The sequence below is a fragment of the Oncorhynchus gorbuscha genome, linkage group LG08 (genome assembly GCF_021184085.1).
Source record: "Oncorhynchus gorbuscha isolate QuinsamMale2020 ecotype Even-year linkage group LG08, OgorEven_v1.0, whole genome shotgun sequence".
Classification (NCBI taxonomy): domain Eukaryota; kingdom Metazoa; phylum Chordata; class Actinopteri; order Salmoniformes; family Salmonidae; genus Oncorhynchus; species Oncorhynchus gorbuscha.
Genome location: NC_060180.1, coordinates 18,104,686 through 18,117,329, shown reverse-complemented (window position 1 = coordinate 18,117,329; position 12,644 = coordinate 18,104,686). Strand labels below are relative to the sequence as shown.

The 12,644-nt window shown below is 42.5% G+C and overlaps 1 protein-coding gene across 1 annotated transcript in view; it reads left to right on the top strand.

The window, feature by feature from the left end:
* Positions 1-12,285, top strand: part of ccdc85a (coiled-coil domain containing 85A) — a 42,077-nt gene extending 29,792 nt beyond the window's left edge. The window contains exons 4-5 of the mRNA XM_046357866.1: positions 4,515-4,572; positions 11,292-12,285. Of these exons, the coding sequence (XP_046213822.1) occupies positions 4,515-4,572; positions 11,292-11,307 (74 nt within the window). The 3' untranslated portion in view covers positions 11,308-12,285. The remainder of the gene's footprint in view (positions 1-4,514; positions 4,573-11,291) is intronic.
* The last annotated feature ends 359 nt before the right edge of the window (positions 12,286-12,644 follow it).

Genomic DNA, 12,644 nt, shown 5'->3' with positions numbered 1-12,644 from the left:
AAATGGATTTTCTGATTCAAATAATATTACTACACAGATCATGCCCATAATGCTAGGTAGCGAGCCAGCAAGCTAACGTTTGCTAACTAACAGTAGGCTTTAACGTGCAATAAAACGGACTTTCTGACCAAATTAGAAACTTATATCTGAAAATGTAGCTAGACTCTTACCTGTATACATGGATGAATGCTTCAAGTAGTTAAACATTTAACTCAATTTTGTTTAGCTACATCTCGTTTGGCCAGCGTGGTGTCAAGTCATGTTGTTGAGAAAAGTAGCAAAACATTTGTAGTTCTCGATGGCTAACGCTATAGCTTTCATGGAAAGGACTGTCAACACATACTGAACAGCTCACGTTATAGACAGAAGCATGTTACATGGCAGACCAATCCAAACTCATCTCCCGGCATATCCAACCCATCCATTTTCTCAGCCAATCATGGCTTGTGGGAAGGTTCCACCTTTTTCTGTGGCTAAACCAACTTGGCTAACAATTGTATTCGTATTTATGGATAGAATACACGTTTGTTAGTAAGGCACATGAAAGGTCACATATTCCAAAAGGCATTTCTACCAAAAAACACATTTTGATAAAAAATGTTTGTTTATGTTCAAATTATGCTCCTGTGAAGTAGTGCAACATATGCCTAGTTTCCTGAAACGAGTCATATATGTACAATGCCTTCAGAAAGTATTCATACCCCTTGACTTATTCCACATTTTGTTGTGTTACAGACTGATTCAAAATGTATTCAAGATTTTTTCTCACCTATCTACACACAATACCCCATAATAACAAAGTGAGTACAAGTTTTTAGAAATTTTTGCAAATTGATTGAAAATGAAATTCAGAATTATCTCATTTAATTTAAGTATTCACACCCCTGAGTCAATACATATCAGAATCATCTTCGGCAGCGACTACAGCAGTGAATCTTCCTGTTTAAGTCTCTAAGAGCTATTTACACCTAGATTGTACAACATTTGCACATTATTCTTTAAAAAATTATTCAAACTTTGTCAAGTTGGTTGCTGATCATTGCTAGAAAGCGATTTTCAAGTCTTGCCATAGATTTTCAAGCCAATTTAAGTCGAACCTGTAACTAGGCCACTCAGGAACATTCAATGTCATCATGGAAAGCAACTACAGTGTATATTTGGCCTTGTGTTTTAGGTTATTGTCCTGCTGAAAGGGGAATGTGTCTGTTAGAAGCAGACTGAACCAGGTTTTCCTCTAGGATTTTGCCTGTGTTTGGCTTTTTTACATTTCTTTTTATCCTGAAAAACTCCCTAGTCCTTGTCGATGACAATATGAAGAGTGGTACTCAGTGATGTGTTGGATTTGCTCAAAACAACATTCAGGACAAAAGTTCATTTCCTTGACACATTTTTTGCAGTTTTACTTTTGTGCCTTTTTGGAGGAGAGAATGCATGTTTTGGAATATTTTTATTCTGTACAGGCGTCAGTCTTCTCACTCTGCCATTTAAATTAGTATTGTGGAATAACTACAATGTTGTTGATCTATACTTAGTTTACTCCTATCACAGCAATTAAACTCTAACTGTTTTAAAGTGGAACTGACAGCATTTTTGCAACATGACATAAAATCTGTTCATATTCCTCCAGGAAGAATATTACACCTTTTTTGTACATTTTCTGACAAGAGAGATATGTTCATTATCATGTTTTCATAAATTCATAGTATTTTTGGGAATTACGTACAGTAAGGCGTTTGTGAAAATTCTAGATTAATATAGAGTGGGAAAGCGGACTCGCGTTTGGACAATTAATAGAAACTGCTGTAATTAAAACCAAATAAAACATCTGTCCTGTCTGGGACCAGAGTCTACGCAGACCAGTGCATCATAGCCAATCAGAGGTACAGTAGGCTTATATGCAAATACGTCATTTGCCACACAGGCCTGCCATCATTCACTTTCAACTGGACTGTGTGTTTACAGGCAGTAGTAACAGTGCAACATTAGATCATTAGAACGCATTCATCAAAAGCTACAAAATACACCTGAATGGATTTCTGCAAATATGTAAATACCACGGGAGTCCTTTTACATTTGCAAACTTCACAATCCTATTGATCGAACAACCATGAAAAGGGAGTCTCTCTCCCTCAGTTGCCTATGCACATCAACAACAACAAGATCAACAACTAATGCTAGCCAGAGCGAGATGAGCTAAAATCGAACGAGGGAACAGTAGATTAAGCCTCTCAAACTAGTTTGCCATTAAAATTGCACTGATAAACAATGGGGAATAGTGGCCTGCTCGTCCTTCTGCACCTTGCCTGCAAATGCATGCTTGTCCCAACCCACGTTTTAACAACTGAATGGGAACTTGCCTGCCTGCCCGCATATTTGATCGATGCCAAATAAATTTGATTGACAACTAAGAGATATGCTAACTGTGGATAAAGTTCAGCATCTCTAGCTGTAGCCAAAGAAAAACAATATGAGTGGAAAAAGTCGGTCACTCACCCACTCATCCAATGACATGTCATCCTCCCAGCAGCTAGCTAGCTAACGTTAGGCTCCGCGTTTTTAACTTGCTAAATAAATAGCTACATAAATAGATATGCTAGCCAAGGGGTGTCAAACTCAATTAGCACACGGGCCTTATTGAAAAAATACAAAGAATTCATGGACCAGCCATAGCCTATTTGTTTTTACAAAAAAACGTGCAACTGCGACCCAAACTGGCCATTGTTTTATTTGAAAAAATATGGCCCTTGATAATGTCCACTTATGTACATACAGTAGGATGCATTTTAACATATTAAAACAAAGAGATAAATAATATTTGTCCAGCCTTTGCTGCTATGCTACAGTAGCAGGTATGCATAATATGCTGCGACCCAAATCAACAATTATTTATTAACTCCAAATAAAAAAACTTAGCTATAGGTTGTTGTAACTTTGAAACTTAAAACATGTTTTTCATTTGCACTGGGAAAGGGGGATACCTAGTCAGTTGTACAACTGAATGCCTTCAACTGAAATGTGTCTTCCGCATTTAACCCAACCCCTCTGAATCAGAGAGGTGCGGCGGATGCCTTAATCGATATCCATGTCTTCGGCACCCGGGGAACAGTGGTTTAACTGCTTTGCTCAGGGGCAGAATGACAGACATTTAGTTTCTTGGAAGTTGTGGGAATGTACATTGTTTTGGTTTCCATTGGTTCTGGGAACAAAGCCATACGTTTCCTGACCGTTAAAACAGAACGTTTTTTAAAGGTTCTAAAAACAGAATTGATCAATTTTACCTTTTCTGGGAACAAATATTTTTCAGTTGCTGGGAGGTTCTGAGAATCTTTTACTATGGTTCCCTGAATGTTTTCCTGGGAGGTTCTATTAATGTTCTGAGAACTGAAATTATAGGTTATTTTAAGGTATTTAAATAATGTTCTGAGAATTTCACCGCTAGTTTAGTTTTTATTAACTGTTTTGAACTCCAAGCATAGATTTATTGTGGCACAGCGTCAGTGAGATTCAAAACGAAGATCTTCTGTTTTCTGTCCATGGAATTAGTCCACTGCATCACCAGAACGGAAGTAGCATGCCATGTTATTTTTACTCATACAAAGCTGTTCAGTTTAGTCTATGCAAATTGACCTAATGTCAAAGGAAACAAGCAGTCTTTAAGAACCAGGTGTGGCCAATTAGTGGGCGCGGCCAACACACCTGAACACACAACATAGAGAGTTTTGTTGACGCTGAGAACGGAATGTACGTTTTTAAATAACATTCTTTGAATGTTACTGTTTTCTTATATTTTTTTATGGAATGTCTTCCTAATGTCCTGTGAACATGACTTTAAATAGAACCATGAGGAAACCTGTAGAAAATGTTATGCTCAAGTACTGGAATTCCCACAGAAGATCGTTGTCTCTTAACGTTCTCTGAACGTTCTGAGAACATTACTTTAAATTTAACCATGAGGAAACCTGTAGGAAACTTTCATTATGTTGAAGCACTGAAATTCCCACCTAATAAACATATGTTTCATGTTATGTGCTAGTTTAGTATCCTGCACCATTCACAGAAGTTTGTGGGAAGGTTGAATGCAAAATAACCATAGAACAACCTTGTTCTCACCAAGCTCTAAGAGACATGGTTCTCAGAACGTTATGTGCAAACTGGGGTGTGTGTGTTGTCCTCAGTGTATCAAACATAAATAATTAAGCGGGCATTATAAGCAAATCAAACCAGCAGATCCAGTCCTCTCAGATTAAGTGATGCTTCCTTATTACAACACACTTGAATTATGGGGTTGTTTTCCACCTAATGACTGTAATTAGTACAGTGACTCACTACTATGGCCACATGTACGAACACACACACACACTGCTCTGGATATACTGTGAAAATCAAGACAGACACACAACAATAGTCTTAAATATGTTTATTTTATTCCATTCCATTCTGGTTTTATTGTCAGGATGTTGTGCTTGTCCCTTGTCATATAGATTATTGATCATATTTATTGATGTTGTTTGCAGCTCTCATATCTGCTGGCTGCTGCACCAACACCTGTAGGAGTGTGAAGATTTGGGACAGGTGAGACATACAATACCAGTCAAAGTTTGGACACACCTACTAATTGTATTTTTTTGGACTATTTTCTACATTGTAGAATAATAGTGAAGACTTCAAAACTATGAAATAACACATATGAAATCATGTAGTAACCAAAAAAGTGTTAAACAAATCAAAATATTCTTCAAAGTAGCCACCCTTTGCCTTGATGACAGCTTTGCACACTCTTGGCATTCTCTCAACCAGCTTCACCTGGAATCCTTTTCCAACAGTCTTGAAGGACTTCACACATATGCTGAGTACTTGTTGGCTGCTTTTCCTTCACTCTGCGGTCCAACTCATCCCAAACCATCTCAATTGGGTTGAGGTCGGGTGATTGTGGAGGCCAGGTCATCTGATACATCTCCTTCTTGGTAAAATAGCCCTTACACAGCCTGGGAATGTGTTGGTCATTGTCCTGTTGAAAAACAAATTATAGTCCCATTATGCCCTTAACCAGATGGAGCCATGCTGGTTAAGTGTGCATTGAATTCTAAATAAATCACTGTCAGTGTCACCAGCAAAGCACCCCCGCATCATCACATCATCACACCTCCTCCATGCTTCACGGTGTTAACCACACATGCGGAGATCATCTATTCACCTACTCTGCGTCTCACAAAGACATGGTGGTTGGAACCAAAAATCTCAAATTTGGACTCATCAGACCAAAGGACAGATTTCCACCTGTCTAATGCCCATTGCTCGTGTTTCTTGGCCCAAGCAAGTCTCTTCTTATTATTGGTGTCCTTTAGTAGAGGTTTCTTTGCAGCAATTTGACCATGAAGGCTTGATTCACACAGTCTCCTCTGAACAGTTGATATTGAGATATGTCTGTTACTTGAACTCTGTGAAGCATTTATTTGGGCTGTAATCTAAGGTGCAGTTAAGTCTAATGAACTTATCCTCTGCAGAAGAGGTAACTCTCGGGTCTTCCTTTCCTGTGGTGGTCCTCATGAGAGCCAGTTTCATCATAACGCTTGATGGTTTTTGCGACTGTACTTGAAGAAACTTTCAAAGTTAATCCAGATTGACTGACCTTCATGTCTTAAAGTAATGATGGACTGCCGTTTCTTTTTGCTTATTTGAGTTGTTCTTGCCATTATATGAAACAGGTCTTTTACAAAATAGGGCTATCTTCTGTATACCAACCCTACCTTGTCACAACCCAACTGATTGGCTCAAACACATTAAGGAAAGAAATTCCACAAGTTAACTTTTAACAAGACACACCTGTTAATTGAAATGCATTCCAGGAGACTAGCTGGTTGAGAGAATGCCAAGAGTGTGCAAAGCTGTCATCAAGGCAAATGGTGGCTACTTTGAAGAATCTAAAATATATTTTGATTTGTTTAACACTTTTTTGGTTACTACATTATTCCATGTGTGTTATTTCATATTTTTGATGCCTTTACTATGTAGAACATGTAGAAAATAGTACAAAATTAAGAAACCCTAGAATGAGTATGTGTGTCTACACTTTTGACTGGTACTGCACATACAAAGGCATGCACACACACAAAAACAAACACACATACAGTGCATTCAGAAAGTATTCAGACCATTTTCCATATTTTGTTACGTTACAGCCCTAATCTAAAATGTATTGAATAGTTTCCCCCCCTCATCAATCTACACACATAATGACAAAGCAAAACAGGTTTTTAGAAATGTTTGCAAATAAAAACCGGAAATATCACATTTACATAGGTATTCAGATCTTGTACTCAGTACTTTGTTAAAGCCCCTTTGGCAGCAATTATAGCCTCAAGTCTTCTTGGGTATGACGCTACAAGCTAGGCACTGTATTTGGGGAGTTTCTCCCATTATTCTCTGCAGATCTTCTCAAGCTCTGTCGGGTTGGATGAGGAGCTTCACTGCACAGCTATTTTCAGGTCTCTTCAGAGATGTTCAATCGGGTTCATGTCTGAGCTCTGGCTGGGCCACTCAAGGACATTCAGAGACTTGTTCCAAAGCCACTCCTGCATTGTCTTGGCTGTGTGCTTAGGGTCGTTGTCCTGTTGGAAGGTGAACCTTCACCCTAGTCTGAGGTCCTGAGCAGGTTTTCATCAGGGATTTTATTTTATTTTACCAGGCAAGTCAGTTCAGAACAAATTCTTATTTACAATGAGAGCCTAGGAACAGTGCGTTAACTGCCTTGTTCAGGGGCAGAACAACAGATTTTTAAATTGTCAGCACGGGGATTGTCAGCATGGGGATTCGATCCACCAACCTTTCAGTTACTGGCCCAATGCTCTAACCACTAGGCTACCTGCCACCCCAAAGGATCTCTCTTTACTTTGCTCCATTCATCTTTCTCTGGATCCTGACTAGTGTTCCAGTCCCTGCCGCTGAAAAACATCCCCACAACATGATGTTGCCACCACCATGCTTCACCGTAGGGATGGTGCCAGGTTTCCTCCAGACGTGACGCTTAGCATTCAGGCCAAAGAGTTTCTTGGTTTCATCAGACCACAGAGTCTTTCTCATGGTCTGAAAGTCCTCAGAGCTCAAAGCTCTACAGATGATTCCTTTGACCTCGTGGCTTGGCTTTTGCTCTGACATGCGCTATCAATTGTGGGACCTTATAGACAGGTGTGTGCCTTTCCATATCATCTCCAATCAATTGCATTTACCACAGGTGGACGCCAATCAAGTTGTAAACACATCAAGGATATTCTATGAAAACAGCTCAATTTTGAGTCTCATAGTAGATTCGGAATACTTGTGTAAATACGGTATTTCTGTATTTCAAGCATTTTAAAAACCTGTTTTTTGCTTTGTCATTATGTGTTATTGTTTGTAGATTGATTAGGAAAATGTTTTAATTCATCGATTTTAGAATAAGACTGGAACGAAACTGTAATGTAGTTCGTCTGTTGTTTGAAGTGAGTCAGACCGAAATGCAGCGTGTAGGTTACTCATGACTTTTAATGAAGAAAATAGCGGTACATGAAATAACTGAAAATACGAAAACAACAAACGAGTGAAACTAATACAGCCTATCTGGTGACTAACACAGAGACAGGTACAATCGCCCACGAAATACAACGCGCACTCAAGCTACCTAAATACGGTTCCCAATCCGAGACAACTAGAATCAGCTGACTCCAATTAGGAATCGCCTCAGGCAGCCAAGCCTAACTACTAACTAGACACACCCCTACTAATACACACTCCCAATTAATACAAACCCCAATACGAAATACAACATATAAACCCATGTCACACCCTGGCCTACCCAAACATATAACAAAAACACAAGATACAATGACCAAGGCGTGACAGAACCCCCCCTAAGGTGCGGACTCCGGGACGCACCTCAAGAGCATAGGGAGGGTCCGGGTGGGCGTCTGTCCATGGTGGCGGTTCTGGCTCGGGACGTGGACCCCACTCCATAAATGTCCTAGTTCCTCCCCTTCGCGTCCTAGGATAATCCCCCTTTCTCCGCCGACCATGGCCTAATAGTCCTCACCCTGATCCCCACATAACTGAGGGGCAGCTCGGGACCGAGGGGCAGCTCGGGACCGAGGGGCAGCTCGGGACCGAGGGGCAGCTCGGGACCGAGGGGCAGCTCGGGACAGAGGGGCAGCTCGGGACAGAGGGGCAGCTCGGGACAGAGGGGCAACTCGGGACAGAGGGGCAACTCGGGACAGAGGGGCAACTCGGGACAGAGGGGCAGCCCGGGACAGAGGGGCAGCCCGGGACCGAAGCAGCCCGGTACTGAGGGGAAGCCCGGTACTGAGGGGAAGCCCGGTACTGAGAGGGAGCCCAGTACTGAGAGGGAGCTCAGTACTGAGAAGAAGCTCAGTACTGAGAGGAAGCTCGGTACTGAGAGGGAGCCCAGTACAGAGAGGGAGCCTAGTACTGAGAGGAAGCTCAGTACTGAGAGGGAGCTCAGGCAGGTAGTAGGCTCCGGTAAACCCTGGCTGGCTGGTGGACCTGGATGATTAAGGTTGTCTGGCCGATCTAGAAGATCTTGGCAGACTGGCACTTCTGGCGGATCCTGGCAGACTGGCACTTCTGGTGGATCCTGGCAGACTGGTGACGCTGGGCCGACTGGCGGCACTGGGCAGACAGGAGACTCCAGCAGCGCAGGAGAGGAGAAAGGCTCTGGCTGAGCTGAACAGGCGGGAGACTCCAACAGTGCAGGAGAGGAGAAAAGCTCTGGCTACGCTGAACAGGCGAGGCGCACTGGACGCGCTGGGCCGACTGGTAGCACTGGTGGCGCTGGACAGACAGGAGACTCCGGCAGCGCCGGAGAGGAGAAAGGCTCTGGCTGCGCTAAACAGGCTGGAGACTCCGATAGCACAGGAGGGGAGAAAAGCACTGGCTGTGCTGAACAGGCGATGCGCACTGAAGGCCTGGTGCGTGGTGCTGGAACTGGTGGTACTGGCGCGAGGAAACGCACAGGAAGCCTGGTGCGGGGAGCTGCTACCGGAGGACTGGTGTGTAGAGGTGGCTCTGGATAGACCGGACCGTGCAGGCGCACTGGAGCTCTTGAACACCTAGCCTGCCCAAGCTTACCTGGCTCGATGCCCACTCTAGCCCGACAAATAGGAAGGGCTGGTATGTGTCGCAGCTGGCTCTGCACCCACACTGGAAACACCGTGCGCTCCATTGCATAACACGGTGCCTGCCCGGTCTCTCTAGCCCAACGGTGAGCACAGGGAGTATGCGCAGGTTTCCTACCTGGCATAACTATTCTCCCTTTTAGCCCCCCCCCCAATATTGTTTTTGGGGTGACTTTCCGGTTTCCAACCGCGTCGCCGTGCTGCCTCCTCATACATGCGCCTCTCCGCTTTAGCTGCCTCTATATCCTCCTTGGGACGGCGATATTCTCCCGGCTGCTCCCAGGGCCCTTGACCGTCTAATTCCTCCTCCCATGTCCAAATCTCCAAATGATGCAGTCTCTCCCATTGCAACTGCTCTTCACGATTAACAGGGAGAGTAGGCTCAGGTCTATTCTCTGACTCAGCCACTCTCTCTCTGCGCTTTCCCCCTTTCCGTCGGTTTTCGCTCTGTATAGCAATGCTTTCCTTCTCGAATCCATACGTGTATAGCCCTCTTCACATTGCTGTAGGGAATCCCAGGCGGGCTCCTGCACTCGCTCTGGGTCGGCCGCCCACCTGTCGATTTCTTCCCAGGTCTTATAATCCCTGCTTCTGCCGTCCATATCGTCCTCCTTTAGCTCCTGCCAGTTCACACGCTGCTCGGTCTGTGAATGGTGGGTGATTCTGTAATATAGTTTGTCTGTTGTTTGAAGTGAGTCAGACCGAAATGCAGCGTGTAGGTTACTCATGACTTTTAATGAAGAAAATAGCGGTACATGAAATAACTGAAAATACGAAAACAACAAACGAGTGAAACTAATACAGCCTATCTGGTGACTAACACAGAGACAGGTACAATCGCCCACGAAATACAACGCGCACTCAAGCTACCTAAATACGGTTCCCAATCCGAGACAACTAGAATCAGCTGACTCCAATTAGGAATCGCCTCAGGTAGCCAAGCCTAACTAGACACACCCCTACTAATACACACTCCCAATTAATACACACCCCAATACGAAATACAACATATAAACCCATGTCACACCCTGGCCTACCCAAACATATAACAAAAACACAAGATACAATGACCAAGGCGTGACAGAAACAAAATGTGGAAAAAGTGAAGGGGTCTGAATACTTTCTGAATGCTCTGTATGTTGCTCTAAGAGTTGTGTAAAGTTGGTAGAATCTTAATGAAAATGATTCACAGCTGTAATGGCTGCCAAAGGTGCTTCCACCAAGTATTAGCTCAGGCGGGTGGAGACTTGTCCAATTATGATATTTCAGTTGTATTATTTTTTCTTAATTTGGAAAATGTTTTATTTAACTTTGAAAAGGTGGAGTAGGTTGTGTAGCTATGTTGGGAAAAAATCTAATATAATCCCTTTTTAGATTTAAGTTTAACGCAGCAATGTGAAGAAAGTTCAATGGGGTGTAGACTTTCTATAGGCACTGTAGCTAGTTGTTGATGTTGATGAAATCTGTCGTTCTGCCCCTGAACAGGCAGTTAACCTACTGTTCCTAGGCCATCATTGAAAATAATAATTTGTTCTTAACTGACTTGCCTGGTTAAATAAAGGTAAAAAATAAATAAAAATAAAATGTTGTCCAATCAAGGTGATAAAGAGGCTCAATGTGTAGCAAGTGGAGTGAGAGTTCACTAATGCAATGCAAGATGGAATAAAATTATGGAATTCGAAGTTCTCAATGAGAAGGAGTAAGCTACAACGAGCAACCAACAGGTAAGCTGTTGTTTTATCTGAATGGGGTTGGGGAAAAAGCACAGCATGTAGCCTGAATTAGCCTAGCTAGCTATAGCAGCAGTGCTCAGGTTAAGAAACAACAACATATATTTGCAATATCCGGATATCTGACAGAAATTTCTATTCGAATAGTGAAATTATTTAAAAAACCCATCCCTAACGCGCGTGCACACACACACACACACACACACACACACACACACACACACACACACACACACACACACACACACACACACACACACACACACACACACACACACACACACACACACACACACACACACACACACACACACACACACACACACACATGGCAACTTGCACGAAACATGCATATACACAGTAATGGTAATACCCATTTTCCCCTCTTGTCTTTCAGCTTTGATGCCTCCTGACCCCGACAAGCCTCCATAATACATGCACAGTGACCAGAGCCCCTAAAGAGAGAGAGAGGGGGAGAGACAGAGAAACACTAGAGAGAGAGGTGCAGTAGAGAAAGAGAAAAAAAGAGAGAAAGACCAAAATAAAGATTGAAAGACAGTGTCTTGATGAGGGCGACTCCCACTTCAGCCATGCTCTTTCTTAATGTCAGATAGAGGAAACACGGTAGTGTGATTGCCAAATGAATATTACTGTCAGTGAATTTTCTCTCTGTTGCCAACAAAATAGTCCTACCTCCTTTGTAAAAAAAGCCTATGAAACAGAAAGGAACAAGACTTGTAGGCCATAGGCCCTTTACAGACCAACACATGCTCTCCATAATGCATTACAGTACTGTGTTCCCCTTTCAGCTTTGTGTGAAGTTCCAACCAGTGTTACAGTATAGTACATAAACCTTGTGTCAAAGTTCAACTGAGAAGATTGCATTATATTGGCCCCTTATTATACATCTACAAATGTAAACACCAGCTAATATGACAATGGTTGTGGCGAGAACCTAACAAAATCCTAATCTCAATTCATGTGATTTGTGAGGGGTCACTTACACACACACACACACACACACACACACACACACACACACACACACACACACACACACACACACACACACACACACACACACACACACACACACACACACACACACACACACACACACACACACACACACACACACACACACACACACACACACACACACACACACACACTATTACTAACAGACTGTACTGTGTAACCTCTAATCCCTGTGACTTTTAGATTTTTGGTGACAGAACTAAGATAAGTCAAAAGTAGTGTATATCTGCTTAGTTTTCTATATATAACAATTATAGTATTATTTTTGACCTACTGGTCTTATAATATCTATAAATATCATATCAAGAGATGTATGTCTAATATAATAAAGTGTCTTTATGTAAAATGCCTAATCCAGAGAGACTTGTCTTTTGTTTGGCCACACACACACACACCATACACTGACGATAGGTGTGTTTGTGTTTAGGAGTGCATGGATTCATGTTAAGGTTGAAGAAAATGACTATTTCACCCCAGCAGAAGGAGTGGCAACAGGTATTCAGCAATTATGCGCTTAACTCGTCGATCCAGGCACAACACAGATAGAAGCTTATGATGATCAAGCTCACCATTCCGCTTGACCGAAGAGACCTCCATGATATTCACAGGCTTATCTGATCAATATCTCTCTATAGTCAGCTTGTGTGTGTGTGTGTGTTTTTCGTAACAGTATATTATACAGTAAACATATAGATTTTCCTCTGGGTTGCTG